The sequence below is a fragment of the Diaporthe amygdali genome (genome assembly GCF_026229845.1).
Source record: "Diaporthe amygdali strain CAA958 chromosome Unknown NODE_33_length_508711_cov_65_296071, whole genome shotgun sequence".
In the NCBI taxonomy this organism is placed as follows: Eukaryota; Fungi; Ascomycota; class Sordariomycetes; order Diaporthales; family Diaporthaceae; genus Diaporthe; species Diaporthe amygdali.
In genome coordinates this window covers 223,016-249,448 of record NW_026517053.1, presented here as the reverse complement: position 1 = coordinate 249,448, position 26,433 = coordinate 223,016, and the positions used below count along the sequence as shown (strand labels likewise).

Genomic DNA, 26,433 nt, shown 5'->3' with positions numbered 1-26,433 from the left:
CTTAAACAACTATGGCTGGCGTTCTTGGAATTGTGATGCTCAGTCTCACTTCGTAGCACATCTTATAGTACATGAGAAACATCCTCACTCGTGTTCCTTTCCCGAAAACAAGACACAATAACGATGCAGTCGTCTCAGATAAAAAGTAACGCTTTCGCCTGAAAAATCCAATCAAGCAATGTCACTTTTCCAGAGCCATCACAGACCAATAGTCGGAACTTTGAAATATCCAAGTCTTACTCCTCGGCCTTCTTCTCCTCCGTCTCCTCAGCTTTAGCCTCCTCCTCGTCAGCGCCGTTGGTCTTCTCGTCATCCTTCTTCTCCTCCTTGTCCTCAGCAGCACCGCCATTGGCAGACTGCGACTCCACCAACTTCTTCACAGCCGCCACCGTTCCAGCCGGGCTGCCAGGCTCAGCAAGGAGCACCTTGCCCTTCTTGTCCACTGCAAATACGCCTCTCTGCGTGCCGCTGGGCGCCTTCTTCAGACCAATGGCGCCGATGAGGCTCGCAGTAGGATCGCACAGCAGAGGGTAGGGGAGCTTTTGCTTCTCCTTGAAGGTTGTGTTGCTCTTGGGGGAGTCTCTCGAGAGCCCATAGATGGCAAGACCGCCCGCAGTAAGCGGCTCATAGGAGTCGCGGAACAAACAGGCCTGATTCGTGCAGCCGGGCGTGGACGCCTTGGGGTAAGTGAAGAACACGACACCCGAGCCTGATTTTTCGAGAAGCTGGGCCAAAGTCGTGGTCTCACCGTCGTTGGTAGTGACCTCACCGCCAAAAGAAGCCGGGTCGATGATGTCGCCAACCTCGGGCTTCTTGGCAGGGGCCGACGCCTTGGCTGCTGCTGCTGCACCATTGGCCTTGGGCTTAGCTTCAGGCTTGCCCTTGACAGCCTCCTTGACCTTGGAGGCAGCTTTGGCCACCTTGGAGGGCTTCTTGGCCGGTGGTTCCGGGGGCGGGGCCGGAGCCTTGCGCTTGCGTAGCTCAACGGGCATTTTCACGTCTGGAGAGTCTCAAGGGCACTTGGGAGAGGTGTTAGCCGGGAGGTTTGACCTCGATGACAGCAGAGACTACCGGATACGGCAAGAGATCATGCTTGGAGCTGCTACAGTGGCCAAAGACATACAATTTGCGGAGAATTGGTGAAACACTCAAGTGCCGTGCAGGCGGCTGGGTGACGAGAGCACGAGGTGGAAGACGCGTTGAGCGTGCGACCAGGAGGCTGTGGGTGGAACTGGGATGCGGCAGAGATGGAGGGAAAAGGAAACAGGAACAAACAAAGGGCAAGAGAGAGGGGGGAAGTGGTGCTGGATGAGATGGGGATGGGGACGGGGACGGGATGGGAGGTCAATATAAGGAGGACGAGGTAGGATGGGATGTCGTCTTGCACGAGCTCCGACCAATCAGACCCGCGACATGGGGGAAGCTCTCACACTATCAGCCCTCAGAGAGTTCCGCCTCCCCTGAATCGGCCATCTTCCCCAGCTTTTCCTCCGACCTCTGCTAACGGTCATGTCAAGGCTCCGAGGTCCAACCTTGGCTTTCCTTCTTCTTCTTCTTCTGTCCCCCCTTCCCCCCTTGTCGCCGTGTCTGTCTATGGTTGCTTGACTACAGTAGCCGCCCGTTAGATTAATAAAGCTAACCGATCCTCAGTCTTTGGCTTGATCCTCGTCCATGCCGCGTATGAGAGTTTCATCCGAGACAGCCAGCCCATTAGAAATGAAGCAGAGGTCTGTAGCCGAGGGGACAGAGCGGAATAGTGTATCGCAGCGGTGCATTTGTAGTCTACATCTATCTACATCTACCTGAGGTATGCAGATAGACGGTGCAGATGATGATGCAGATGAGGGATTTCGAGGCAGGATCTGTAAGCTAAAAAGAGGGCTGGATTGGGTGCCCAGGCGAGGGTGTACTGGAGCTTGTTGCCGACCTGGGAGCTCAGACCAGCTCTTTTGAGGTCGCATCTATACATAGGCTGGCATGGCTGGCATGGCTGGCACTGGGTGTGTGTTGCTGTAATGTATGCAGCGCTGCATATATGCAGGTAGGGGGAAGCCGGCTAAACCCCGGACCGTGCCGACCGGGCCCAGCCAATCCCATCTCTTGGAATTAGGAGCCGCCTTTGCTTGCTCTTGGTAGTGACGCTCTCCAGAAGGCCCGACTTGCGACACGAACATCGACAATCAACACCGACAGCGACATACGACGCCTGCACCATGGCTTCCAAGGCTGTAGCGAAAGTCGCCGCAGGCGGTGCCATGAAGATATCAACAGTAAGTCAATTGTGCCGCCCTCATCCACAGTTCCCATCCAGCCATCCTCGCCTCTGCATCAACCAACTGACCCGCGCCCTGCCTCTCGCTCTCTGCAGAAACAAACCCTCCAATCCGTCGGTATCTGGGAGCGCATCCGCCGCTCACTCGCAATCGCCCCCGAACGCTCCAACGGCGTGCCCCTCAACCCCCACTTCCGCTGGCCCACGCCCGGCGGCCAAGATCCTCTCACCTACGATGATCCAGTGACTGCCCCAGCCGGCGACATCGCCGACAACCCCTATTGGAAACGCGACACCCGCCGCAACTACCCGCGCCTGTCCGTTGTGGCCCAGGCTGATGCCGCTGCCCTGCTTACAGTCGGCAACGCCGCGAACCCCAAGGTCGAACTTATCGGCGAGGAAGGCAGCAAGGCGCTCGTGGCAGCCGAGGCCGAGGGCGAGGAGAAGGGTCTCGCCAAGGTGTTTGAGGAGAAGGGCGTGGATGTGGCAAGGGAGCTCCTCGTGAATGGGCTGCCACCGCTGCCCAGCGGAGAGAGCTTGAAGAGTGGTTCCTGGGACGTGCACCATTGGGAGTTAACGGAGGAGCAGGCTTACAGCGAGAAATATCCTTGCCGGACCTTCCAGTAGGCTTCTCGTGGAGGAAAGGGACTCAGAACCAGGGGATTGTACAAACGCATCTAAATCTACGACTCAATGGCATAGACGTGGAAATCTTCAAGACATGGAGCATCACATAACGGGCAACTTTCGTGGCGATTGACTTTCACACGGCCAGATCTACTCAGAGAGCTCCAACTCATTTCTTGCGGCTGATTCTGCGAGAACTGGACCGCGAGCAATGTCAGCCGTCCAGGAACGACCGTGAATCAAGTGCAAGACGACAGATTGCGTCCATGATTCTACGACATGGCAGCACATCCTGCTGTATCCGTACCCTTGATCTTGGTCCTCCAAAAGCCACAAATGAACCAAATTATTGTGTGTGTAGTTGACTATCATGATGTCCAACCAGTATATCTATGCAAATCTCCATGTGTGCCACATGGCTTCTCTCCGTGGTTGAGAGGCACTCTGGTCACTGGATACTGGTCAGTCAGAGACAAGAGAGCCTGATGCCCAATATTCCCACTCACAATCTGTGGTTTAACTCGTGCGATATCGTATGAGAGAGTGAGCCGTGCGGTGCAAACACACTGGTATACAGTGAGTCTCGGAGGCTGTTGTGTTGGCTGATGCGGTCGAGCATGGCCAGAGACCGTTGCAGTTGTCGACTCGGCTCGCCGCGAATGGAAACATTCCGTCCCCAGATCCAATTTCGACTTGGATTTGTGGTTGGAATGGGACGGCCGTCTGACCACCATACACATGCCTGACCCAGTTTTGGGCGAGCTCTCCCGCAGACGCCGCCATAAGCAACACCACGGCAATTAGAAGGGGCGGCACAAGTGCAATCACGCCATACTGTGTGAAGTCGTCCTGTATAACGCTTCCCGCACATGCAAATAGGCGAGATCGAGGTGCCCTCAAAAGCTCACGGCTTCCTTGGATGGCGGACTAGCCGTTGACGAGGCCTGGGCGCCACCGGCAGCCTTGACGGAGGCGTCGTCCTTAGCACCGGCATTGACGCTGGTATTTTCTCCAAGATGCCTCTCAATGACCCTCGCCTTGCCCTGCGCCCTCTTGACCCGGTCATCAAAGTCATTGACAGCGTCATCAGTGTTATCAGTCGACAACGTGTCAGGCTCGACGAGCGCATGCAGCGTGACAATGTTCTTCTCCAGCCTTGCGCCGCCGCCGTTCAGAGCAGGCAATTTCTGCTTGTCTTCTAAGGAGGAAGAGACAGAGTACGGGGGAGCGACCACGCCCCGCGGCTGTTGTTGCGCTTGTGGTAGCCTGTTGGCCCACACGATCGACTTGCCATGCAGCCTGCCCGCCTCGACGAACTTCTCAAAGCCCTTCTCGATGCCGAACGAGCGGCCCTCGATCCGCCCCGCGCGGTCACCGTCTGCAACTCCCTGCTGATAGCCCTCGGAGTAGAACTCCTCCTCGAGGTTGAGCAGGTTGTCGAAGGCGTCGTTGGCGGTCATATTCTCTTCCTTCAATGCCGGCTGAATGGTTGGGCCAAAATTGTTGGTCTTTTGCGTCGGTGTGGGTTGATTCAGCAGATGGGTCAACAATTCCAAACAAGACTGCTCTGCGTGATGGGTTTATGCGTGAAACGGCTTGATATGTTTGCTCGAAAAATGATCGCAAGTTGGTAGTGCTCACTGAAAAATAACCACTTACAAAGCTCTCAGATTCGATCGCTGAAGCACCGTCAGATCCGCCGCTAGTAACCGGGCCCGGCGCCGGGTCTCGGCCCCGTGCTTGGTCGTCACAATATCTATCGCCATTGAAGATGATTACTTGCTTTTTAAGAAATCACATGCTTCTAAAGAAAGAACACAAATGCTGTAGAATTGCTACAAACTGTTCCTTGCGATGTTCTGTATTGCCTTATTTAACAAGTCAAAATGAAGGGAGCCTTGATCACAAGTCCCGTGCGCCTACAGCTCGAGCGTAAAGCAATGAGTGATTAGGAGCAATTGCAAGCATTTAATCCGACTCTATAAGGGATACTCGATCACCAACCGGTTGGTCCCAATGGCGTGGAGATTTCCTCCTCTCACTCGTGTCTCCGGCTGCAATACCTGTCTATTTCATCAACAAGCCGCCGTTGGCACAAACAACCTGCCCCGTACACCACGCGGCATCAGGTGTACACAACATGCCCACAATACCCGCAATCTCAGACGTGTACGCCGGCCTCCCGCCCTCGGCCTTGCCGGCCTCAACAACCTCGGCAGCATCGATGCCCTCCCGTGCCCTCATCAGGGGCGCATGCTCGATCCAGCCCTTGATGGCGGCCTTGAACTCGTCGCTGTTGGCCGCGTACATGGGGCCCTCGACGGGTCCGGGGTTGATGGCATTGACGGTGGCCCGCTCGCTCAGCTCGCGTGCCCAAACGCGCGTCATGGCCTCCATGGCGGCCTTGGACCCCCCATAGACTGACTGGCCCAGGAAGCCGCAGTCGGAGCTGATGGAAGACAGGTTGACGATGCGGCCGGAACGGTCTGTCGGTAGGTACTGCGCTGCGGCTTGCATGAGCAGCAGGGGCCCGAGGACATTCACCTTGTAGGTGAAGTCGAAGTCCTCGATCTTGATGTCGGCCAGCTTGTCGTTCTTTGCGACACCGGCATTGTTCACGATAATATCGAGCTGGAATTTGTAGTCCTGCTTAGGGGTTGGTGGCGAGGAAGAGAAGTGCTTCTTTGTCGCTTCGATGAGGGCTAATGGCCCTTGAGGTGTTCCCAGGTCTGCTTGCACACCTAAAGTTTGAATTCCATATTTTCCTTCAAGCTTCTTGGAAAGCTCTTTTGTGAGGGCTGTGGATGACTTGGAAGTGTAGTTGAGGACCAGGTTGCATCCTTTGGAAGCAAGGTTCTCAGCAATAGCAGCCCCAATGCCTGTGAGGTGTTAGTGACGGGTGTCTCTTCAGGATCTGTATGCTGCGGCTCACTCCTTGAGGCTCCTGTTACTATTCCCAACTTTCCTGACAACAATCTGCTGGCCATCTTGGAGAGTCTGCACGGTGAATACAAATTACCTTATGGGTAGTGAGTGAGTGTGAATAAAGATTGTGAGTATATGTTTGTTTGTGTGTTGACACTGATACTTGCGATGCAACTTCTCTTGAAGACAACAAGAAGATAAGGGCAGTTGGGACCAAGTGTAGCTGTCGGTAGATATAACTACAGGACGGAACTGTCAATAGAAAAACACCGAGATTAGGCCTAATGCTGCCCCCATCGTGACCTTTGCTCCCTCCCCAGCATTTCTTCCACCTATATTTCCGACTAGAGCTACCTAATCAGGTATGCTATGTCCCGCTTGACCGAGGTGAATTCGAGGTGCCTCCCCCAATTTCCCCGCTGTCCTGGCTTTGGAGTCCGTCCTTCAGGGTCACTCTGTCCCACCAACCCCGCTAAACATGCGCGCCAGTCGGGTTAGGATGCTCCGTCCACCGGCGGTCCAGCACCTACCTGGCAACCCTGGCACCTGGGTGGATAGGCACCTAGGCGAGGTACCCAGGTACCTGGGTACTTCGCAGCTCCAGCGCCCCTCCATTTGCAGCTGTATTACTTTTCGACACGCCTGACAGTGCACTCAAATTCCACGTCGAGGTAACCCACATGCCACTTGCGACTTCACGTTGCCGACAACACTGAGCCAAGCACGCAGCCTTGCGCATCTGCTCAACATCGACCACCGACTCTTCCGCCCCATAGTGTATCCCAATCTCCAGCCAGTAGTCCATCGCCCACCATGGATATCCGCCTCCTCCACCCGTCAGACCTGCCTCTGATCCAACACGCCAACCTCGAGAACCTGCCCGAGAACTACTTCCTCAAATACTACCTCTACCATGCCCTATCATGGCCCCAGCTCAGCTTCGTCGCGGTCGATGTCGCCCGTCCCAAGAAGACACCCTATGACTACCCCAAGATCGTCGGATACGTCCTGGCCAAGATGGAGGAGGAGCCCGCAGACGGCGTCCAGCACGGCCACATCACCAGTCTGTCTGTGATGCGCACGCACAGAAAGCTTGGCATAGCCGAGAAGCTCATGCGACAGAGCCGTACGTTGACCAATTCTGAAGGGAGAGAAAGGGGGGGGGGTTATATACACCAAAGACAAGCTTATACTAACGATGCGCCACAGAACTCGCAATGGTTGAGACCTTCGGCGCACACTACGTCTCCCTGCACGTGCGCGAGTCCAACCAGGCCGCCATCCACCTCTACGAGAAGACCCTCGGCTTCCAGCGCGAGAAGACCGAGCCCAAGTACTACGCCGACGGCGAGGACGCCTTCGGCATGAAGCTCGACCTGTCCACCATCCGGGAGCAGATACGCGACGAGCAGGACTCCGACTCGGAGGGCGTGGACGAGGGCGAGCCCGTCGGCGACGTGGGCAGTGATCCGAACAGGAAGAGCGGTGGCAAGGCCGCAAAGAAGACCAAGAATGGTGCCGGTGCGGAGAGCAAAGATGACAAGAGGAAGGTCAAGGTCGGGAGGGGACTGGGTGTGGGTGAGCTAGTGGAGAGGGTTGAGAGTAAGCAGGGGTCATGAGGCAAGAGATTTGAATAAAGCGCTGTTCTTTTGCACAGGGCTCGCGTGTTTCTCCGGGTGCTCAGCTCCGTGGTGATGGTGCACGAGGGAAGAGAGCAGCGGCATCTCCGGCACAACGTTCAAAGTCTTGCTTGACGAGGTCAGTAACCAGACTTTATGTCACAAGTGGTAGCAGCATCTAAATGATCCGAAGGCATAGCGCAACATGGGTTTTGGAATAGAAGAAAAGGGTAGACAAAACATGGCCAAGAATGGGCAAAGCATTTTGCAGGTATTCTCCTCTCTTAACATGCGACGAAAACCAATACGGGATGTTTTGCGGAGCGTGCCAGATTCATATGTAAATGTCGCACAGCATCAGTGAGGGCCATCTTTCCATTCAGCTCGTTCAATGTTTTTTTTTTTTTTTTTTTTTTTTTTTTTGAAAAAAGAAAACCAGTCTTCATCAACGCATTGATTTTGTTCTCAGCGTGAAGTGGCAGGCGAGTAACTAAGTTGTGCTCTCTTAGATGCCAAATTTTCGACTGGATTGATTGGGTTTGCCTCCATAATCAATACAAGAATAGGATTATTCGATGAGTCGTTCAAATACACATCTCCTCACAATTCTTCCACGAAATCCTCTAGTCCTCAAGAGCTGCCAGCTCCTTCGCGAACTGCTCGTCAGCCTCAAGGCCGAGCTTGCTGACGGCCTTCTCAAGCTCCTCGATCTCAGCAAGTATACCAACCAGCGTCGGCGCGCCCTGTTTTTGGCCCTGACTATCTTCCCCTTGGGAGTCACCCGTGAAATTCGCCAGAGCTTCCCTCTTGCCCTGCAGCACCTCCCTTTTTGTCTCAAGGGAACTGTACATCGCTGCCGAGGCGGCGTGCGGACCGCCGTCATTATCCTTTAGCTGAATCCCATCCTCCTGGCGCCCGTCCTGGCCAGGAGCTTCCTTGTCCTGGTATTGGTCCTCCGCCTCGGCAGGCCATGCCCCAGGGAACCTCGGCTGACCCGTAGCACCCGGTCCACCATGTGCGGCAGAGAAGTCCCGGCTCCAGTCACTCATGCGCCGTGACCAGTCTTCCATGCCGCGTGCGAGACCTTCTCCCCAGTTGCCCGGACCTCCACCACGCCCTCCCCGCCCACCACACGGCAGCGGCCCGGTCTGGAAAGGCCCTTGGGGACCTCGATGGCGGGCGCCGGGGCCGAAGCCCGCGCCCGGGAACCCCGACCCGCCAAGTCCGAACGGGCCCCCTCTGGCGCTGAAGGGGTTGAACCCGCCATGATGACCAGGACCGAACGGGCCGGGCCCGCCGTGATGGCCGAACGGGCCAGGCCCGCCGTGTGAGTGATGGCCACCATCGTGGCTGTGATCACGGCGCCCCGCCCTCTCAAAGCGCCGCGCGCTGCGCCTCTCGCCTTTCGACTCACGCCTAGCCTGCTTCTCGTCTCGCCTGGCCTGGCGCCTGGTTTGCTTCCTGTCGCGCCTGGCCTGACGGCGAGCCCTCTTCTCAGCCCTGCGGCGGGCCCTTTTCTCGCTCCTTCTCTGTCTCCTCGCGCTTCGTTGCTCCTTCTTCAGCACTTTCCACTGGCCCATCATGCCTCGCACCTGCTGGCGCATGATCTCCCGGGCCGCGGCGTCACTGATATCCTGCGGGGCGGTCTTCCTGGCGGCCTTGATTTCTTCTCTGGCTTCCTTGACCGCCTCACGGGTAACAAGGTTCTCGGGCCGCGATAGCCACTCTTCCAGGTATGTCTTTGCGACCGGTAGCTGGCTATCTTTGAGGTCGTCATAGTCGGGCAACGAGCCGATCGATATGTCCGAGTCAGATCCTGAAGAGGACGAGGAGCTGCTGCTGCTGCTTGATGACGATGAAGAGGAGGATCGTGATCGGTGGCGGTGGGGGTTTCCATTGCTGAAGCGCCCTGGTCCACGTCCACGTCCATGTCCATGGCGATGGTGGTGGTCATGATGCCTGTCCGGACCGCGAGTGCGACCTTCAGCCTTCTCATCGGGATACTCGTCGTGGCTGTGCGCGCCAAACACTGGAGGGGGGTCCGGAATCGTGAAACCAGGCGGTGGGGGCGGCACTTGCGCATAGTAGGCTTCCTGGTCCTGAGAGTAACCATGAGGCAGGGGAGGCATTGGTGTCATGAGAGAGGCAGGCGGTGCAGGCGGTGCGGTTGGCTGGGCTGTTGGTGGCGAAGCCATGCGTCCACCTCCAAAGAGATCACGGCCCCGGATCCTGACACCATTGTTATCCATGACAACGCCACCGATCCTCAAACCATTAGGATTAGCGACGAAATTCCTGCCGATAGAGACACCACCAGAGTCGATGGAAACACCCCGGATGTTAAGGCCACTAGATGCGTTGTCGCGCCTGTTGATCGGGTTGAATCGCCGCCAGCGGCCTGTATTATCGGGCTGACGTGGAGGTCCAGATGGACCGCTATTATTTGCTCGCCTGTCGGTTGGCAGATTGCCAGCATTCGCAAATTCGGGGTTATTGTTGCTGTTGAAAGACTGGTCCCAGGCACCTGGTATGGGATAATGTTCCCTTGTAGTTGCAGTCCCATCCAAGTTAATGGTCATTCCTCTTGGCCCGAAGAAGCCATCGTTCCATTCCCGAACTGTTTCCTCAACGTTTTGTCTTTGCTGCAGATCAGGCGTGCGAATTTGGTCGAGTTGCGCCTCAACAGGCGTTCTCTCCTCGGCACCAGCGTCCCTGGCACTCTTCTCGCTCCTGTTGCTGCGTGCAGACTTCGCATCGTCTGTGTCCATGCCCTCTGCCCTGAGCTTCCGGTCGATGATCGCCTCGTTACGATGCGCCGCGTGGTAAGGCAGCAAGTAGTTCAAGAAAGTCTGCCAGTCCTCTTCTTTGACGTCTCGCTGTGCCCAGTCACCACAGTAGGGAAAATCGTCCGGCGAACTATCCTCCTTGACGACGATAGTGTGCCTCACCTGCTCGATACTATCATAGGAAGCCGGCACCGGTCTTGACTCGAAGTAGGCCTCTGCCGATGCGCTGGTCAAATGCTCCGAGGAGACAGATACGGTGTTTTGCTGCTGTTGCGGAAGTCTCGGACTGAGCAAGTTATTGTTGCCTGGGGTGCTGCCGCTGAAAGAATGTGACCGTGGGCTGCTAGGACTGAGCGGTGGTGTATAGATTACCTCCCCGCTTGTGGACGCGGCTGATGAAGCGTCATCCATCACAGGAATGCTGTTGGAGTTACTATGGGACGGTGTCCGAGGATGAGCAGGCATGACCTGTGACTGAGCAAGTACAGGAGAACGTCCATGAGAATCAGGGTTGGAATATATGTCCGTCTCAGAATATGGAGGCGGAGGGATGTCTGGCGCATCGTCCGGGTGCGACGTCATCTTGGATTCGTAATGGCGTCGCGTGCTGATGCGGTTGTAGGCAAATATTACTTTGGGTCTGTTTGAGTGAAGCGATGAAGGAGTTGATGTGGCAAAAGAACTGGAAAACAATGGGAGCTCGAAAAGTTGAGAGAGGCAGAACTGAAGGGTGCACAAGTCACTTGAAAACTAATAGAACCGGTGATTCGGGAAAGTTTGAAGGAATTAGTCTTGGATTTGATGGCGTGGATGACAACTCAGCTGGAGGGGTCTCGCGTTCTTCAACTACTGTAATCATATGTTCTGCCCCGCTGTCTGTTCGTATGACTGCGCCGTCACACAGCCTTTACCAGCTTGTATGGCAGGCAGGCTTCACGTTTGTCGTTCCTCGGCACCGATCCGCACAAAGGACCCCATGTAGTCTGTATAAGCTCACTGGAGAACCCTGCGGTTGGTAGCGTTTGAGTATGGATGGCCCCTGTGTTGGTGGAGGCCGTTGGCTAGGCTTCCCACCAGGGTGGGATTTAGGCCGTCTTACACCAGGCAGTGGACCAAGCGGTTCGCCCGCGTCACAGCTCTCCAATAGCTCTTGGCTCCCCCCACCTCTATTATGACTCCTCCTGCAACCAGCTGCATGCTACTTCTTCCGAGCTGACGCGGCCCCGCAAGGCAGCACTCGAGGCTCTGACGGCTTGAAGAATGTTGCAAAGGACTTAGAGGGCATTTAGAACATTCCCAAGGCTTCCAATGCCTCCAACGCCACGCGTGTCGTCCATTCATGCCAATCAAATTGTTCAGGGACTGCAGAGGCCTTGACGAGCTGTCGCGTCCAACCTGCAGTTCCTCTATCTCGCTACCATGTCTCATGGTGGCTGATGTCACTGGATTAGAAAGTCCACGTCTTCGATTTTGTAATGATCAGCAACAACGCCTTGGAGATGGTCTCGAGAATGTGGTCCCCTATGTCGGCAGTTAGCGGAGTGATGGAGAGTGCAACCATGAAAGTTCTGTTCACTCACAGATTCGTGATGTAGATGTCTACCAAGTCGGGTACGATGTACTCGGAGCTTGTAGTCGCAACATCAATGTCGACCATGTGGCCATCGTAACTGACCAGGTCCATGGGGTCACCGACCTGGACGAGTGCATTCAAATCTGGTTCGTCATCGGGACAGAGCTTGAACACGCCGCCCAGAACGATCACTGTCTTGCTGAATTCACGCGCAGCCCTCGCAACCATGGCAGCACCTCCAACGGCAATGACCGATCCATTGGCGGTTACGGCTTCAGCATCGATGATCACCACGTTGATCCTGGCCATATACGCCGTGATACCGCTACCCGCAATGTTGATGGTATTGACACCGAACTTGCTCAGCTGTTTGCGCAAAGCCGCGTACGGTGGCTCTTCAGATGCCTTGGCAATTGCGGCACCGGCAATGAAGACGGTGAATTTCCTCCTCTTAGCGGCCGCAATCAGAAACCTCTCGACCGTCGGGCTCGGCTTGTAGACTAGGACGTGGTGTCCGGGGTGTATCTGCACTTCGGCGAAGCTCGCAATCTGGTCATCTACTTGGCTGATCTCGTCCTTGATTTCCTCGATACCATCAATGACCTCCGAGCGGAGAGCGGAGTTGTTGGCGACTTGCGCATGTGACATGGGCGTAGAGGAACCAGACCCTCTTCCAAAAGGCGATCCTGCCGAGCTTCGGTCCAGCTTGGGCGAGTTGGCGAGCAAATTGAACATGGACTGTGGGACGTGGAAGGAACTCGTGGAGGTGAGCAAGCCCATGCGAGGGGGCGGTCGAGACGGAGGCGAGGCATCTGCAGAGATCGAATGTGGCTCGTCACCAGGCAGGGCCGAGACGTCAGACATAGAGTCGTCAGCGTTTCCGCCGCGGTCCTCCTCGGCTTCGTCGCGGATGAGGCCCAAGACGCGGCGCACAACGTTGCCGATCACCAGCTCTTGAGGCCGCGCGAGGACGAGCTTCCGGCCGACGCTCTCGACACGATCAAGCAGCTGGTCGACATTGGACCACTTTGACTTCGCAACAACGTGGAGGAGGATGTGGGCTGTCGCGATTGCGCATTTGTCGGCGCCGGTGATTTGTCTCCGCTTGAGTAGGCTACAGAGATGGGAGATGCGTGTCAGCCTGTAGTATCGAGACGCCTCCTGAAGTGATATGTACGTACGATATGAGCGATTCTATCGAGGCCTCAAGCGGTCGCCCCTTAAGCGACTTGAGGAACTTCTCAAGGTTCGGCGCATGTCCCTTTGGTGGTGCTGCCATAGCGGCAAGCTCGTCGCAGGCGTCGTGCAGAGTGTGCGTGGATTCTGGGGAGGATAGTAGCAGAAATGGCTTTCAAAATCGCTATTCTCACACAGGATATAGGCTGAGGCTTCCCTTGTCACAGATTGGTCAACAAGGTGGAGGGCAGAACAAGCGAGGCTCGTTCGAAAGAGCACGAGTGAGTCAAATGGACCGCGGGCGACTCAAAAGTTTGGTGGGGCAGGAATGACTGCATTGTCAAGCTCTCCCCTTCCCCCGCTGAGTCAGCCGCGCTGGTTCAACTGGCTATTACATGCACATTGTCTGGGTGTTTACGAGCAGACTCGATCCAAGCAAAACTATTCATGTAAATTGTTATGATCAGACTGGGTGGACCCATAGATTTCTAGCTTGTAAGAGCCTCATATGACTAGATCCCGCAGCCCAAAGCCCAAAGCCCAATACCTGAATGAGATACTGTCCTGACGGGTTTACAGCTTTTCCTTGGGCATAAATTTCATGGCCTGACGGACACCGAGATCACCCAAGACCTCTTCGGCACCTCCAAGGATTGCGTCGAACTTGTATCCCCGGTTGAAGTTCTCGATAGTACGGCCCATACCTGACTGTGTCAGACCCCGACCTCCCCAGATCTGCACTGATTCATCCGCAATCTCGTGAGCCATCCGCGTCACGCTCATCTTCAACAGACCAATCGGTCCTCCAAGGAACTTAGCCTGTTGAGTGTACGGCATGTTGCACATTTGGTACGTGATGGTTTCTAGCCACGACTGGTGGGCTTCAACAAGAGCAATCATCTTGGCCAACTTGAGACGAATCACCGGCTGGTCGATGAGACGCTTGCCAAAGACCAGTCTCTGGTGTGCCCACTTGAGGGTTTCCTCGACAATGGTTCGTGAGTATCTAACGGTACCGCCTGTAGACAGATGGTTAGCTCGGGTGCTTCAAGTCTCAGATACAGTGGCCAAACCTACAGCACATGGTCCAGCGCTCGTGGTTGAAGTTGCTCAAAATCACATAGATACCCTGGTTCTCCTTGCCAAGCAGATTCTCCGCTGGCACCTTGACATTGTCGAAAGTGATATATGTCGTTCCGGCAGCAGTAGAGTAACTCGTCTTGATCAGCTTGGTCTCGACGCCCTCGCCTCTCTCGATGAGCAGCACACTCAGGCCCTTGTCCGTTTGCACGCCCGTGACGAAGTAATCGCTGAAGACGCCGTTGGTAATCCACTTCTTGGTACCGTTCACAATGTAGTGCTTGCCGTCGGGCGTCTTCTTTGCAGTTGTCCGCAGGCGTGCGACATCACTACCCGCGAAAGCCTCGGTGATGGCCAGGCAAATCTTCTTCTTGCCGCTAAACACCTCGTCTGCGATCTTCTTCTTGAAGGTCTCGTCGTTGGCAAAGTTAAGAACAGCGGTCAGACCGATGGTCATCCCTGCCATGTTGCCATCCTGGAAACCTCTGGCCGATGACCGCACCAGTTCCTGGCCGATGATAAGATCATGGAAGTAGTCGAATTCCTCCGGCTTGACCACGCCACCTAGCAGCGGGGGACCCGACTTGAGGTGTTTGCCAGGTCCAAGGCGCATGTGGAGAACACCTTCTTTGGACATGCGATCGATCAACTCTTGGCTGATGTAGGTGCCATCCTTCTCCTTCGCCTGTGCCTCGGGAGTCACGTACAAGTCGGTGAACTTCCTGATGGCCTTCTGCAGCCTCCGGTGGCTATCATTGTAGTACGGGTTCTTGAAGGGCTCCGACAACCATAGCGGCTCAGCATAGGGGACCTTTGAGAGCTCGCCCGGGCCGGGGTTGACCACCTGGGGCTTCTCGCCTTCAATGGTCCCAATGGCCATCTCGGCGTACTTGCCCGTCAAAACTTCATGACGGTGAAGATTGTAGAAGGCATCGGTGGCGTCGGTGCCAGCGACTTGGCGTAGCACGGCCTCGCCTCCAGGGTGGGCATCGAGAAAGTCGGAGACATCGTAAACTTTGCTGTCGATGATGAACAGCACTTGGTCCTCCGTGTTTCCCTCCTTCTTGACCTGCTCGCGAGTAAAGGTCTTGGGTGTGGCTACGGAACCCATTGTGACGGTCGTGGGTAAGGTTTAGTAAAAGAAAGCCGAGGGAGGCTCGGGGCAGAATACTCGAGGCTCGAGGGATGATGGGGCTTTGGTCTGTGGAAAGGGACTGAGAAGGCACAGGAAGAAGAGACGAAGTGAGAGCTAGCTGCTCTGTGGATTATTCCGTGGGCTGGAGATGAAGCGAAGGAGAAGTGAAAGGAGAAGTAGCCACCGGGGCAGACACCACCAGGACGAAGACGATGCTGATGACCACCGGACGGCATGGCGGCTTTGGTCGGGCGGGTGACCCTTGCGGAATGGGCTCAAGTTGCCTCGGCTCAGACTGGATTACTGGCCATTGGAAACGGGGAAGCATGGGTGGCAGGCTTGGGCTGGGGTAGCTGCGCCCAGGGCCCCTGGAGGATTGTATTTGAAGTCCACCTGATTGGCCAAGTTCTCTCAGCTTCCCCAGACCGTTGCTGGGCCCCCTGGTTTGGGGCATGTGAACGGTGGTGGGGCCCCAAGTCCCTGAGAGTGTGCCCCTGGGTCGCGGCTCTTTTGAAGATGGGCTTCTCCCTTGTTTTGGATCAACAAGACAAGGAAGTCTAGGCCTTCCATCGGTGAAGTATACTGTCTGTCGAGCGGAGTCGATCTATAGTGGATTAGTGATACCGCCGACAAACTCGAGGACTTGGCCCGGAAAAGTTCGAACTTTAGTTTTGATGCCTTGGGGAACGTATCTAAGTGTACTAAATCGATTTTGTAGGCCTCAGATTACCCAGATAGATGTCAGCGGGTGAATCACTCCAAGCGGGAGGTTTCGCGTATCACAATTGTCTCTATCATGAGCGGTCGCACAGCACAAAGTGTCTGCTTGTCCTTCTAGTAGTGCGAAGTTGAGCATCCAAGTCCTCGGGCGACTCCACCAATGTGTGCCCCGCCCCACCTGTCGATTTTCTCGGCTCACCTCTGCGAGAACGAAGCTGAACCTTTGCCAGATAAATACACAACAGACACAGATCTATGCGCAACCTTCGCATTCCAACGGCCGTCTTTTGCCGTATATATCCACCCCAACGACGGTAAGTCCCAACCGCCCTCTTACTCAGTCATGCAATACTCTGTTCTCGGACAGGCGCATCTTGCCCAGGTTCCACCATAGATAACCCCCACCCTGTTCTGGACACGCCCAACCCCAAGTGTCGAATTGTCTACGTGTTAGGCCTTTCTTGGTCTTCTTTGCCGATCTTGGTCGAGGCAGGGCATGCTCGCTTACACGCTGTTCGCTACTGCGGATGTCTACCGCTTGCCCGGCATTGTCTGAAGCCCGAAATCGCCGGTCGAGTGATGCATTAGCCATTGAGATCTGAACCCGGACTTCCAATGTTTCTAATGGAACATTGTTTCGTGGAGAACAAGGGATGGCTTCGACGTTGGTAACGTCCTGGCCGCACTCCTCTAGGGTGCTACGCCGGTAGTGCTGGCCGGCCATACTGAGCACCACGTGGACATGCCACACTCCGTTCAATTATCACTTTATCCTTCACTTTGCATTGTGGTTCAGAATAGTCACCCCGGTACTGTGTAGTTCAGGCTTAAAGCACCTACTTGCAGTAGAACTACTCAGGTGCCGCCGCTGCAACTTATCAGGGATTTTCAGTCTTTCCTATTCTGTTCGGCATCGCTGCTGTCGGCGGCGTCTGCTCTTTACCTAGCCTCCCCCCCCTGCCGTACCAACCAAATCTCGACCACGCTGAAGGAGCATCGCTGCTTCACATCGTCAGCTTTGGGCAGGAAGCCATTGTGTTGTTCTCATTCTTACTATACAAATTTGAACTCTCACAAATTCTGGCTCATCAGCCCAACATGGATGCTTATTCAATGACGTGCACTAGCCCAAGCCTCCGGCATCTGTCCCGGATATATCTCGATCTGAAGTCGATACATTGCCAAACCATCTCGGGGCTCAACCCAAAACAGCTTGACCAGCGAGTGCCAACCATGAATACGAAAGCAAGAGTAAGCCAGCGCCCTACCCATATGATGCTTCCAGGACCAAATTTAGAGTGTGCCTGACCGACATGCTCTGTCTCCGTGGTAACGCCTGTATCTGGCTTCGTCCTGCCCACCTTTTCATTTCCTGGATGCTCTTGCTTCTCTCACCCAGATCCCGCTACCTATGAATCACTTGATTATATGCGAGATCATGCTGACAAACTGCAAAGAGGACAATCCAAAATGGACAGATTCCGCACATCGGGATCATAGGTGCTGGCCTGGCCGGCCTGCGTTGTGCAGATGTATTGCTTGAGCACGGCTTCCAGGTAACCATCCTCGAAGGCCGCGACAGGATAGGTGGCCGCCTGTACCAAGACCGCCTAGCCAATGGTGTGACAGTTGATGTAGGCCCGAACTGGGTACACGGCACTGACAATAACTCTATCTTGGACATCGCTAAGGAGACGAATACAGCCATGGGGAGCTGGGACACAGGATCGTACGTCTTCAACGAGGATGGCGAATTGTACAGCCTCAAAGAAGGCGAGCGGTACTCAGAGATGATGTGGGACATTGTCCAGGCGGCATTCAAGCACTCGAACAAGAACTCAGCCGAGATCGACCCCAATGAGAGCTTGCTAGACTTCTTCAAGGTGACATTGAAAGAACTGATACCCGAGTCTACGGAGAACTGGCAACGGAAAAGGGAAATCGTGCTGCAGATGGCCGACTTGTGGGGTGCGTTTGTGGGTAGTCCGGTCGAGAGACAGAGCTTGAAGTTCTTCTGGTTAGAGGAGTGTATAGAAGGCGGTAAGTCGTATTCTCCCTACCTGACTTACTGAATTGTACTTTGACAGAGGATCTCAGAGAATCTCTACTGCGCCGGCACGTACGCGAAGATTCTAGCCCATATCGCCGCACCGGCTCTCAAAGGTGCAACAATCAACTACGACACCCTTGTTCACAGGATACATGCCCGATCCTCTCCAGAAAATCCGGTCAAAGCGACACTCTCCGACGGCACTCAGCTCTCGTTCGATGAGCTCGTCGTCACCTGCCCCTTGGGCTGGCTACAGAAGAACCCGCAAGCCTTCGACCCAGCCCTCCCACCAAGCCTCACTAAAGCCATCAATAGCATTAGCTACGGATGTCTGGAAAAGGTCTACATATCCTTCCCCAAGGCATTCTGGCTCACCCCAGACCCCAACAACGCGGGCCGGAAAGTCCAAGGCTTCGCCCAATGGCTCTCCCCGCGGTTTGCACCGGACACGAACCCGGAGCGCTGGACGATAGAGGTCGTGGAGCTGGCCTCCCTTGGCCCGGACGTCTCGCACCCAACGCTGCTTTTCTACATCTACGGCGCGCAGTCGGCCCACATCGTCAACACCGTCAAGTCGCTCTCGTCCGCACAGGAGAGGGACAAGTTCCTATACGGATTCTTCAGCCCTTACTACACCAAGCTGCCCAACTACTCGCCCGACTCCCCGGACTGCCAGCCCGTGTGCAGCTACGCGACCACCTGGCTGGCCGACGCCCTCGCCGGCAACGGCTCCTACAGCAACTTCCAGGTCGGGCTGCAGGAGGGCGACGAGGACATCAAGACGATGCGGGAGGGGTGGAAGGACCAGGGCGTGTGGCTGGCGGGCGAGCACACGTCGCCGTTCGTGGCGCTCGGCACGGCAACGGGCGCGTATTGGAGCGGAGAGAGCGTGGGGAGGCAGCTGGCGGAGGGATATGGGCGGAGTGCAGTTGCTACAAGCAGCGGTAATGATCATGAGGTCGCTCACGGGAGCGCTAGCTAGAAGGGGGGGCCACTGAAGTTTTTCCGGTACTGGAGGCGGCTTGGAAGGAGTTGATATACTGAGTAGACATAACTTGTCGTAGAGCGGAGCATTGAGTTCCAAGGTGCTTCGGGTAGATTTAGAATTGCCGTTCTGTTGCGTCGACACCCGCACCGGTATTCATCGACTGGCCGATCATTGCTGTTGCCTCGAGAGTTGTGATGCGGCGTTTGGTGACATATAAGTCGACTACATTTAGCCCAGCCGGATGTTGGTTTTCATGGGTAGGATGAACAGGATCATACGCATGGCAAAACCTGGCAGGTCTTTAGACTATGCTGTTGTCTTATTGGCACTTCAAGCACTTGGCAAGGCACAACAGAACGAGGTTGAATACATATTTCATATTTCCAGTAGTCTTGCAAACAGAGTTGCTTTTGTGTCATCAATTTTCTCTACCAAGAGCCTATAGTTAGGTTGTCTCAACTAGAGTGCAGAGTCCATTGCCGTGCCATGTGTTCCCGATTTTTTGAGTAAAGAAGCAAGTCATTATGCCGAAGTCCGTATTGAAAGTCAAGACCGAAATTTTTGTGGACGCGAATTCCCGATAGCCGCCTCATCTCAGAAGACCTAGGCCATTCCTCGAAGTCTCAGGTTGGCGATTGACGCCAAGTGTCGGTACCGGTGTCGCAGAAACAAGTCCCAAAAAGCAGAAGAAAGAGCCATCACATCATGATCCGGGGGTATCCAGACGACCATCGTCACCACAGGTCCCAAGCACCGCTCCACACTGGAGCCGCAACTTCGCATCCCATCGCGAATCCACAACCTTCCTCCATCATCAGTGGTAGTCAAGACTCGTCCGCTCGACAGTACCAGGCCGGTTGCAAGTTTATGTAGTCGTCTGTATGCCGCAGCTCACTTAGGCGGAGGGGCACTCGGACTGGATGTGGCCAGGTTGCTGGCACTTGTAGCAGATCTTCTCGCCGGTGGAGGTACCCTTGGGGCAGTCGCGAGAGAAGTGGCCGTTCTCGCCGCAGTTGTAGCACTTGGAGCCGTTGACGCAGTCACCTGTTGAAGTCGATGTCAGAATATCTGTCCGGAAGCTGTGCATTTGGTCAAGCAGAACAAGACACTCACGGGACATGTGACCGATGCCACCGCAGCTGTAGCAAGTCTTCTGGCCACCGCCGGCACCGTAGCCGCCGCCATAGCCGCCACGGCCGCCACCGTAGCCACCACCGTAGCCACCGCCGTTCTGGGGGCAGTTGCGGGCGATGTGTCCAACCTCGCCGCACTAGGAACATCTTAGCGAAACTCATGTTTGCTCATTAGGCGGAGTGATCAGACCTTGTAGCAGTCCTGGCCACCACCGCCGCCACCACCGGTCTGGCCGGCGGACTGGCATTCACGAGAGATGTGGCCGGCCTGACCGCAGCGGTAGCAGGTCTTGGTGTCCTTAGCACCCTCCGGGCATTCACGGCCTAGATGCTATCGTCAGCAGGTTGCTCTCAAAATGTCTGCAAGGATGAGACCGTGGAACTCACTCATGTGACCCTCAGCTGATGGCGAGAAGGAATATAATCAGTATTGAAACCCCATCGTTATTTTTGGCCTTGGCAGTTCTCACCTCCGCAGTTGTAGCTAGATGTCTGGTCAGCAGTGCTCATAATTGAATTCGGGCTTATACAGCCACTTACCACTTGGCAGGTCCACGGGTAGGGCACTCGCGAGCCTGTGAAGGGTTGGTGTCAGTATCTGTGACGACATTGTACGTCTTCGACCTCATCCGCCCTGGTTTGTGACCATGCATACCTGGTGATCGGTGGCACCGCCTAAATCGCATTCTCGTCAGATCTCTCAACACACCACGCCAACATAAACGAAACAGAGGGGTACAGTTTTGTGCCCTGGAGATGAGCTCTTAGAATTGGGTCGCTGCGAACTGAGCCAAAGAGCCCTGTGAAGTAGGAAAGCCCAAAGCACACAAAGTGCCTTGGGGCTCAGCTATGCAGGGGACGGCGAACGATGATGAAAGTGTGTATGCGCCACAAGCTTTGGCACAATCAGGAGGTCAAGCGACTGTGGGCAGCATGGAAAACCGCGACGAGGGCATAGAGCTGGGGAGAAGGGCACACAGGCTTGTAGCACCGTCGGCACGAGGTCACGAGACCACTTGGATGTGCATTGGACTTGCGCCCTGGAGATGGATGCCAGGGAGTGTGTGGGCAGAGATTCAGGTCGGGGTCCAACTTACAGCTGTAGCAGGCGCGAGGAGCAGCGCCGCCGCCGAAGTTGTTGGCATCCATGATTGTTTGGTTTGGGGTGGGTATTCGAGATTGAAAGGATATGAGTGAGGCCTGAGTTTAGCAGGTGAGGGTCTGGTCAGCGACTAATTTGGGTATGGAGAGTAGAAGAAGAATGAGGATTTCAATTCTGGCGTTGGGGTTGGAGTTGGAAGGACGCAGGTCAGGCCGACGTCTGGGAAGGGAAGGGAAGGGCAAAAAGGTGGAGGTGGGGTGAAAACCGTTTGCCGTGTGAGTGGGGCAAGTTCAAATCGAATTTTCCTCCGTCTACATCGGGGATGCCATTGGTTTACGTACCTTTTGTCCGAAGCGCAGTCTAGAGCCTCGAGGCACGTGCAGGGTGTGCAGGAGGAGGTTCCTTGCTTGAGATGTCGGGTCTTGTCAAGGAGGTGGTTGATGTTGATGAAGAATTGGGACGGGGTGGGAGGGGTCACTGAGTGAGTGAGTGGGTTGATGGGTAGGCGTGGACAGAAAATGTGAGACAGGCAAATTAGATTTGTGTGACACGCAAACAAATCTTCTGCTGGCCTAGCAGCCTGGCTGGCGAGGCAGGAGCTGCAAGGAAATCCAAGGTTTTTACGACAGCAGACAGCAGCAGAGCAGATCAAGTCGGGCCGGGTCAAAGGATACCTTGGGCACGTAGTACCGGCTGTACTGTACGTAGTCTGCTTTCGTACGCAATCAGTCTGTTGGTGCGCGGCCTAGCCCTGGAGAGTACACAAAGAGGAGGGGCAGGACAGGCAAAGACTTCTTCCTCCTGCATGTGGTACAGGTACCATGCAGCACAGGAGGGCCGAGGGGAGTGAATTTCCGGAGGCACATGGCCAGGGTGGTCCTTGCAGAGATTGGGAGACCCTATGTGACAGGCCAAAGGGGGCAATTGGGCCAGACAATCACACAGACTGGCACGGCGGTTATCAACGACACCTGCAGGTCTGCACTGCAGGTCAGGGCCTGCCTGATGGACTGACAGGGAGCAGGGAGCAGCAGAGGGAGCAGGGACTTCTATCAGAAGAGCCATTGAGGAGAAACCATCCAAGAAGGCCAATCAATCTGAAGACCAATATTACGAGGGTTTCGTGGACGAGTGAGAGTATATCTATGCCCAGATATGGCATATCAAGATGACCAAGCCAGGACGGCAGGAAGCTGTGCAGCCGCTGGCTGGGAATTTCTCGAGTGCAAATTGCAACGGCAATCGCCCCACGGGCTCTGTTTTCACACTGACCAGTGACAAGACAGGCGATATTCTGCTCTGACTTTCCAGGCCCTTGGGCAGAATCCCATCTTTCCAGAACTGGAAGGTGGGGCTGTCACCCCTGCGTCTATCTGAGATCTCGCCTCAGTTGACACGAACAATTCTCATGGTCTGTGGCACTGGCCGCAGCGTGTCACAGTCCCCTGCATATTGCAGACATCGAGGCACCACGTGAGAGCAGAATTGCCCAGCTAGGCTGATACTGTAGTGACCAAATGGGCTGCCTGTGCATTGACTTGAATGCGCGCATATTCTTCTGGGAAATTTGCACCCGACATACCGTCAAAGGGGTGGTGGATGAGGTGAATAGGTAGGTAGTTGTGAACGATGTCAAAGAGCCTAGCCAAATAAACCGGGTGCGCATCTAGCTTACTGAAGACTATTTACTAGTGTCAGCGACTAGTCAATGAGGAGAAGAAAAACCACACCCGTCTCCTTAGCTGGTCATCGACTGAGCGAGCAGGCGAGTGTTGCCTCTGGCTAAGATGGTCCTTGGCTACCCAGCCCAAGTAAACTCTCATCTCGTCGTCACTGGCTTTGTAGCATGACCGTTGTGCCAATGACGCCCCTTGCCCGAGAGTCTGGCCGTAGCGAAAGGGATAGTGTGCCGCCGAAGTCGTCTCGAACAACCGTTTTGTGCGTCTAGCCTGATGCACCGCTTCAACTGCTGACCGCCGGCCTTGAGACCACCGATTTTGTGGTTGCCCCTGCCAGTGCGCGCCGTTCGTTCCACACTCTTGGATGCATCGAGAACAACCAGGCGCCAGAGCTGGCCCAGATAGTGTGTGCTCTGTATCTAGCGGTTGCAGGATGCAAAGGCTTGCGAGCCCGGGTCGAACGGTCTCGCGACGGCGTTCGGGAACTGTCTGCCGGGACAAACACCCCCAGGAGCAGAATCCCAACACCATGCCGTGATCAACCTGCGGTCAGGCGATCGAGCGAGCCCGAGGGCAGACTCGACACGACAGACACAATCTCAAGCCAAGCCTTTATCACAAGGACGACCAATCTCGTGTATGAAGATTCGGCGCCCGTTAAGCTTGACAGGTCTTGAAAACCGCGTAGCAACATGGTCACGTCGAGCACTTATTCACTTCGATGGTAAAAAGAAAAAAGAACCCTATGTGCAGCCAGCAAAGCTCTTTCATTCATGTCGTCTGTCTCGCACAGACTGAGCTCATAAAGACCCGTACCCATCTTTCCGAACAGGTGGGACAGATGGAAAGGCAGGCAGGGCCCACAGCTCCTGGTCCGTGCAGCACAATCCCTGCCGCCCAGCCCAAATCCGCTCGACAGCCCCGACAGGCTCATGTGACAGGGCGTTCGATCTCGAAGACCGCGTTTAGGCACGCGTCAAGGCCACCCACGCTTCAACACCGCATTGCCAGTTTCCCGTCCTCATTCTCATTCTCATTCATGTTGGGCACTACACTGGGTCAGGTCTGCCTTTAAATCAACAAGCTTCGAAGACTGGATTTGATTTTAAATGTTCGGCAAACCCTGAATATTGAAAGGGGGAATGTCGACCTGGCTCCGGGATAGCAAGTCTGCCATTCAGGAGGCTGTGGAAGACGCGTTCAACCAGATCCAGGAGCGTGCGCAATTGGGTATGCAGTCACTCTTCCATAAGAAGCATTCTATCTATTTTCTTACTGATTCCATCTCCAGAGCTCCGGGAGCGCGACCGCAGAAATGATGAGCTATCAGGCCAGCTACAACAGCTTAAAGACCACGCCGCCACCGCCGTTCAGCTGCAACAAGAGAACGAATCATTGAGGAAGCAGGTACAGAAGCTTCTGCAGTCCAACAAAGATCGAGAGGCATTGTCTCCCAAGAAACGAAGAGCATTGGGCGAGCTGTCCCCGAACAAGCTCGCCGCTTCGCGAGCTGCAAATCCTCTAGCCCGACATGGTGACGACCGTGTAGACTATGAAAAGGAGTACAATAAACTTCACGCAAAGTACGATATTCTGGAAAAGTCGCGAGACGAGTATAAGTCAGTGCTACGGCAAAGGACTGTGCAGATTTCCAAGTGGGCAGAGACTTCAGACAAGCAAAAGGTAGTCATCGAGAGACTGCGGAAGAGACTGGCCCAGTACCAGTCCACAGGGGTCTCGGACGCGCATCCGAATACACCTGGGATTGGACCACTGGACGTTAGTGTGGACGAGCCGGAGAGGCCGAGTCCCAATTCGAGCTTCGATCGTCCTATCGATGCAATCCCAGAAGCTTCAACTGGCCTGACTGCTGCGAGATGCTCAATCTCAAAGGCACACGATGGTTCTAAAATCCATGAGCATCCTGCAGAGGACAATCTTGAGGCCAGGGTGCATAAAAACGATCCTGCTAATGAGTCAACCGAGCTTCCAAAGCTGCCTGAACAACAAGATGATGACTTGAGTGCCGTTTTGAAAGTCGAACTATCATCAGACGGACCAGTCTTTGTTTCAGAAAGACCAGTCCACAAGAGGAAACGTGGTCGAGAAGACGAGCCCAAGAGTAAACAAGTGCAGAGGATCAAGTCTGAACACAGCAGCTCCGGCCCAGAATACACTGGAGAAATACACTCGTTTACACCCACGGAGAGTTTCGATTTTGAGGAGGATATCCATGTCCCAACTCCCAGGAAGCGTAGAGTGTTGGGGCAATTTCAGCAGCATGCAGCATTAGATGGCTTGGGAGGGTCTACGATGAACGGTTCTTCACACGCGCCGCTTACCACAACAGAAGCTCCACTCACGCCGACGACAGCCATTAGGGACGCCCAAAAGCCGAACCGTACCTCTGCATCTCATGAGGCGATCGCTGATGTTTCGGAGTCAGTGATTCCTAGTGATCAGCAACCAGGGCATCACATCACGCTCCAGCTCGACCTCGGGATTAGAGACTTGGCGGAGGACGGAGAGGCAGACTTGAATACTGTTCAGCGTCCGGCGTTTAAAGGCCGCCTGGACGCTTTGCTCAATTCGACGTCCGTCAGAACTCCAAAACCTAAGATTCAGCCCGCCTCTCACAGAGTGCAGACTCCACAGCCTGCTCCTGCCGGTAATTACGAAGATGCCCTCAGAGTACCTGCACGGCGCGAGCTTCCTCATGGCAAGAAATTGCCAACTTCAGAGACATCAACTACTCCGGTGCAGCAGAAAGCCGCAAGCACATTGCCTGCCAAAGCCCGTCTGAGCCGCGAACGACCACCAAAGAGACCCTCGATTTTACGTGATGACATGCCACGCGGGCGACTGGCAGATAAAGAGAAGGCGCCTCTCCGCCAGAAGCCGATGGATAGGCTGAGGCCTGAGGACTTCAAGCCGAATCCGAGGTACAACGATGGGCTCACATACGTCTACGACGAAGTTGTTCGCGGTAGAGAAGCACGCTCTGCTCTGTCCGGCTGCACCGACCCCAATTGCTGCGGCAAGACATTCCGATCCTTTGCCGAGGCCGAGCGCTCCACCATTGGTCCGTCAGTCACCACACGCGCGGAAGACATTAAGCTGCTCGAGAACTACCTTGGTGATGATGCGTTCAAACTAGGCAGCATGACGCGTGACGAAAAGGAGGAGACGTGGATTCTGGCCAAGACGTGGGAGCTGGCTGGCAAATTTGGGCGGCATCGGGAGAGGTATGCCAGGATGCCGAGCCCCCCAGGCTTCTGGACGGTGGAGTTCCCGAGTACGCAGGAGAGGGCGGAGGAGAGAAGGCAAGCAGAGGAGATACAGAAGGCTTTGGTTCATGAGAGGTACCGAGAGGCGATGAGGCCTGGTGGGAGGTGGCTGTTCCGGGATGAGGAGGGGCGTTGACGCGTTGCTCTGGCCAAAGCTGTGGCTCCCCGGCCTCTGACTTGCTCAATTGGTGGCGGTACGCGTTTTTGTGTGGTCAGTCAGCTCTCGGTGGTGTAGCGAAATGCGTCAAGTGGCTTCGGAGAATAAACGGTTCCATTTGCGC

General features: G+C 55.2%; 10 protein-coding genes across 10 annotated transcripts; 4 read left to right on the top strand and 6 right to left on the bottom strand.

Annotated features, from left to right (window-relative positions):
- Positions 1–236: 236 nt before the first annotated feature.
- Positions 237–992, bottom strand: J7T55_002281 (uncharacterized protein; the record flags this gene model as incomplete). Its single annotated transcript, XM_053132815.1, has 1 exon — positions 237–992. The coding sequence occupies one exon, from the start codon at positions 990–992 to the stop codon at positions 237–239; it is 756 nt and encodes a 251-aa protein (XP_052989252.1).
- A 1,221-nt stretch (positions 993–2,213) lies between these two features.
- On the top strand, positions 2,214–2,899 carry J7T55_002280 (nadh-ubiquinone oxidoreductase kda subunit; the record flags this gene model as incomplete). Its single annotated transcript, XM_053132814.1, has 2 exons — positions 2,214–2,270; positions 2,369–2,899. The coding sequence occupies 2 exons, from the start codon at positions 2,214–2,216 to the stop codon at positions 2,897–2,899; spliced, it is 588 nt and encodes a 195-aa protein (XP_052989251.1).
- An 896-nt stretch (positions 2,900–3,795) lies between these two features.
- J7T55_002279 (uncharacterized protein) lies at positions 3,796–5,886 on the bottom strand (the record flags this gene model as incomplete). Its single annotated transcript, XM_053132813.1, has 4 exons — positions 3,796–4,380; positions 4,559–4,638; positions 5,053–5,778; positions 5,832–5,886. The coding sequence occupies 4 exons, from the start codon at positions 5,884–5,886 to the stop codon at positions 3,796–3,798; spliced, it is 1,446 nt and encodes a 481-aa protein (XP_052989250.1).
- Positions 5,887–6,637: 751 nt separating this feature from the next.
- On the top strand, positions 6,638–7,443 carry J7T55_002278 (n-terminal acetyltransferase a complex catalytic subunit ard1; the record flags this gene model as incomplete). The annotated part of the gene is made up of 2 exons (XM_053132812.1): positions 6,638–6,950; positions 7,034–7,443. 2 exons carry the CDS (start codon positions 6,638–6,640, stop codon positions 7,441–7,443), a joined length of 723 nt encoding a protein of 240 aa, XP_052989249.1.
- A 623-nt stretch (positions 7,444–8,066) lies between these two features.
- J7T55_002277 (uncharacterized protein) lies at positions 8,067–10,811 on the bottom strand (the record flags this gene model as incomplete). Its single annotated transcript, XM_053132811.1, has 1 exon — positions 8,067–10,811. The coding sequence occupies one exon, from the start codon at positions 10,809–10,811 to the stop codon at positions 8,067–8,069; it is 2,745 nt and encodes a 914-aa protein (XP_052989248.1).
- Positions 10,812–11,668: 857 nt separating this feature from the next.
- J7T55_002276 (uncharacterized protein) lies at positions 11,669–13,081 on the bottom strand (the record flags this gene model as incomplete). Its single annotated transcript, XM_053132810.1, has 3 exons — positions 11,669–11,750; positions 11,810–12,916; positions 12,984–13,081. 3 exons carry the CDS (start codon positions 13,079–13,081, stop codon positions 11,669–11,671), a joined length of 1,287 nt encoding a protein of 428 aa, XP_052989247.1.
- A 470-nt stretch (positions 13,082–13,551) lies between these two features.
- Positions 13,552–15,169, bottom strand: J7T55_002275 (uncharacterized protein; the record flags this gene model as incomplete). The annotated part of the gene is made up of 2 exons (XM_053132809.1): positions 13,552–13,997; positions 14,056–15,169. The coding sequence occupies 2 exons, from the start codon at positions 15,167–15,169 to the stop codon at positions 13,552–13,554; spliced, it is 1,560 nt and encodes a 519-aa protein (XP_052989246.1).
- A 1,977-nt stretch (positions 15,170–17,146) lies between these two features.
- On the top strand, positions 17,147–18,945 carry J7T55_002274 (flavin containing amine oxidoreductase; the record flags this gene model as incomplete). The annotated part of the gene is made up of 3 exons (XM_053132808.1): positions 17,147–17,164; positions 17,371–17,953; positions 18,011–18,945. 3 exons carry the CDS (start codon positions 17,147–17,149, stop codon positions 18,943–18,945), a joined length of 1,536 nt encoding a protein of 511 aa, XP_052989245.1.
- Positions 18,946–19,846: 901 nt separating this feature from the next.
- On the bottom strand, positions 19,847–21,233 carry J7T55_002273 (cellular nucleic acid-binding protein; the record flags this gene model as incomplete). Its single annotated transcript, XM_053132807.1, has 8 exons — positions 19,847–19,995; positions 20,065–20,221; positions 20,275–20,408; positions 20,472–20,486; positions 20,555–20,568; positions 20,625–20,659; positions 20,740–20,759; positions 21,182–21,233. 8 exons carry the CDS (start codon positions 21,231–21,233, stop codon positions 19,847–19,849), a joined length of 576 nt encoding a protein of 191 aa, XP_052989244.1.
- A 2,774-nt stretch (positions 21,234–24,007) lies between these two features.
- Positions 24,008–26,288, top strand: J7T55_002272 (uncharacterized protein; the record flags this gene model as incomplete). Its single annotated transcript, XM_053132806.1, has 2 exons — positions 24,008–24,095; positions 24,157–26,288. The coding sequence occupies 2 exons, from the start codon at positions 24,008–24,010 to the stop codon at positions 26,286–26,288; spliced, it is 2,220 nt and encodes a 739-aa protein (XP_052989243.1).
- Between the last annotated feature and the right edge of the window lie 145 nt (positions 26,289–26,433).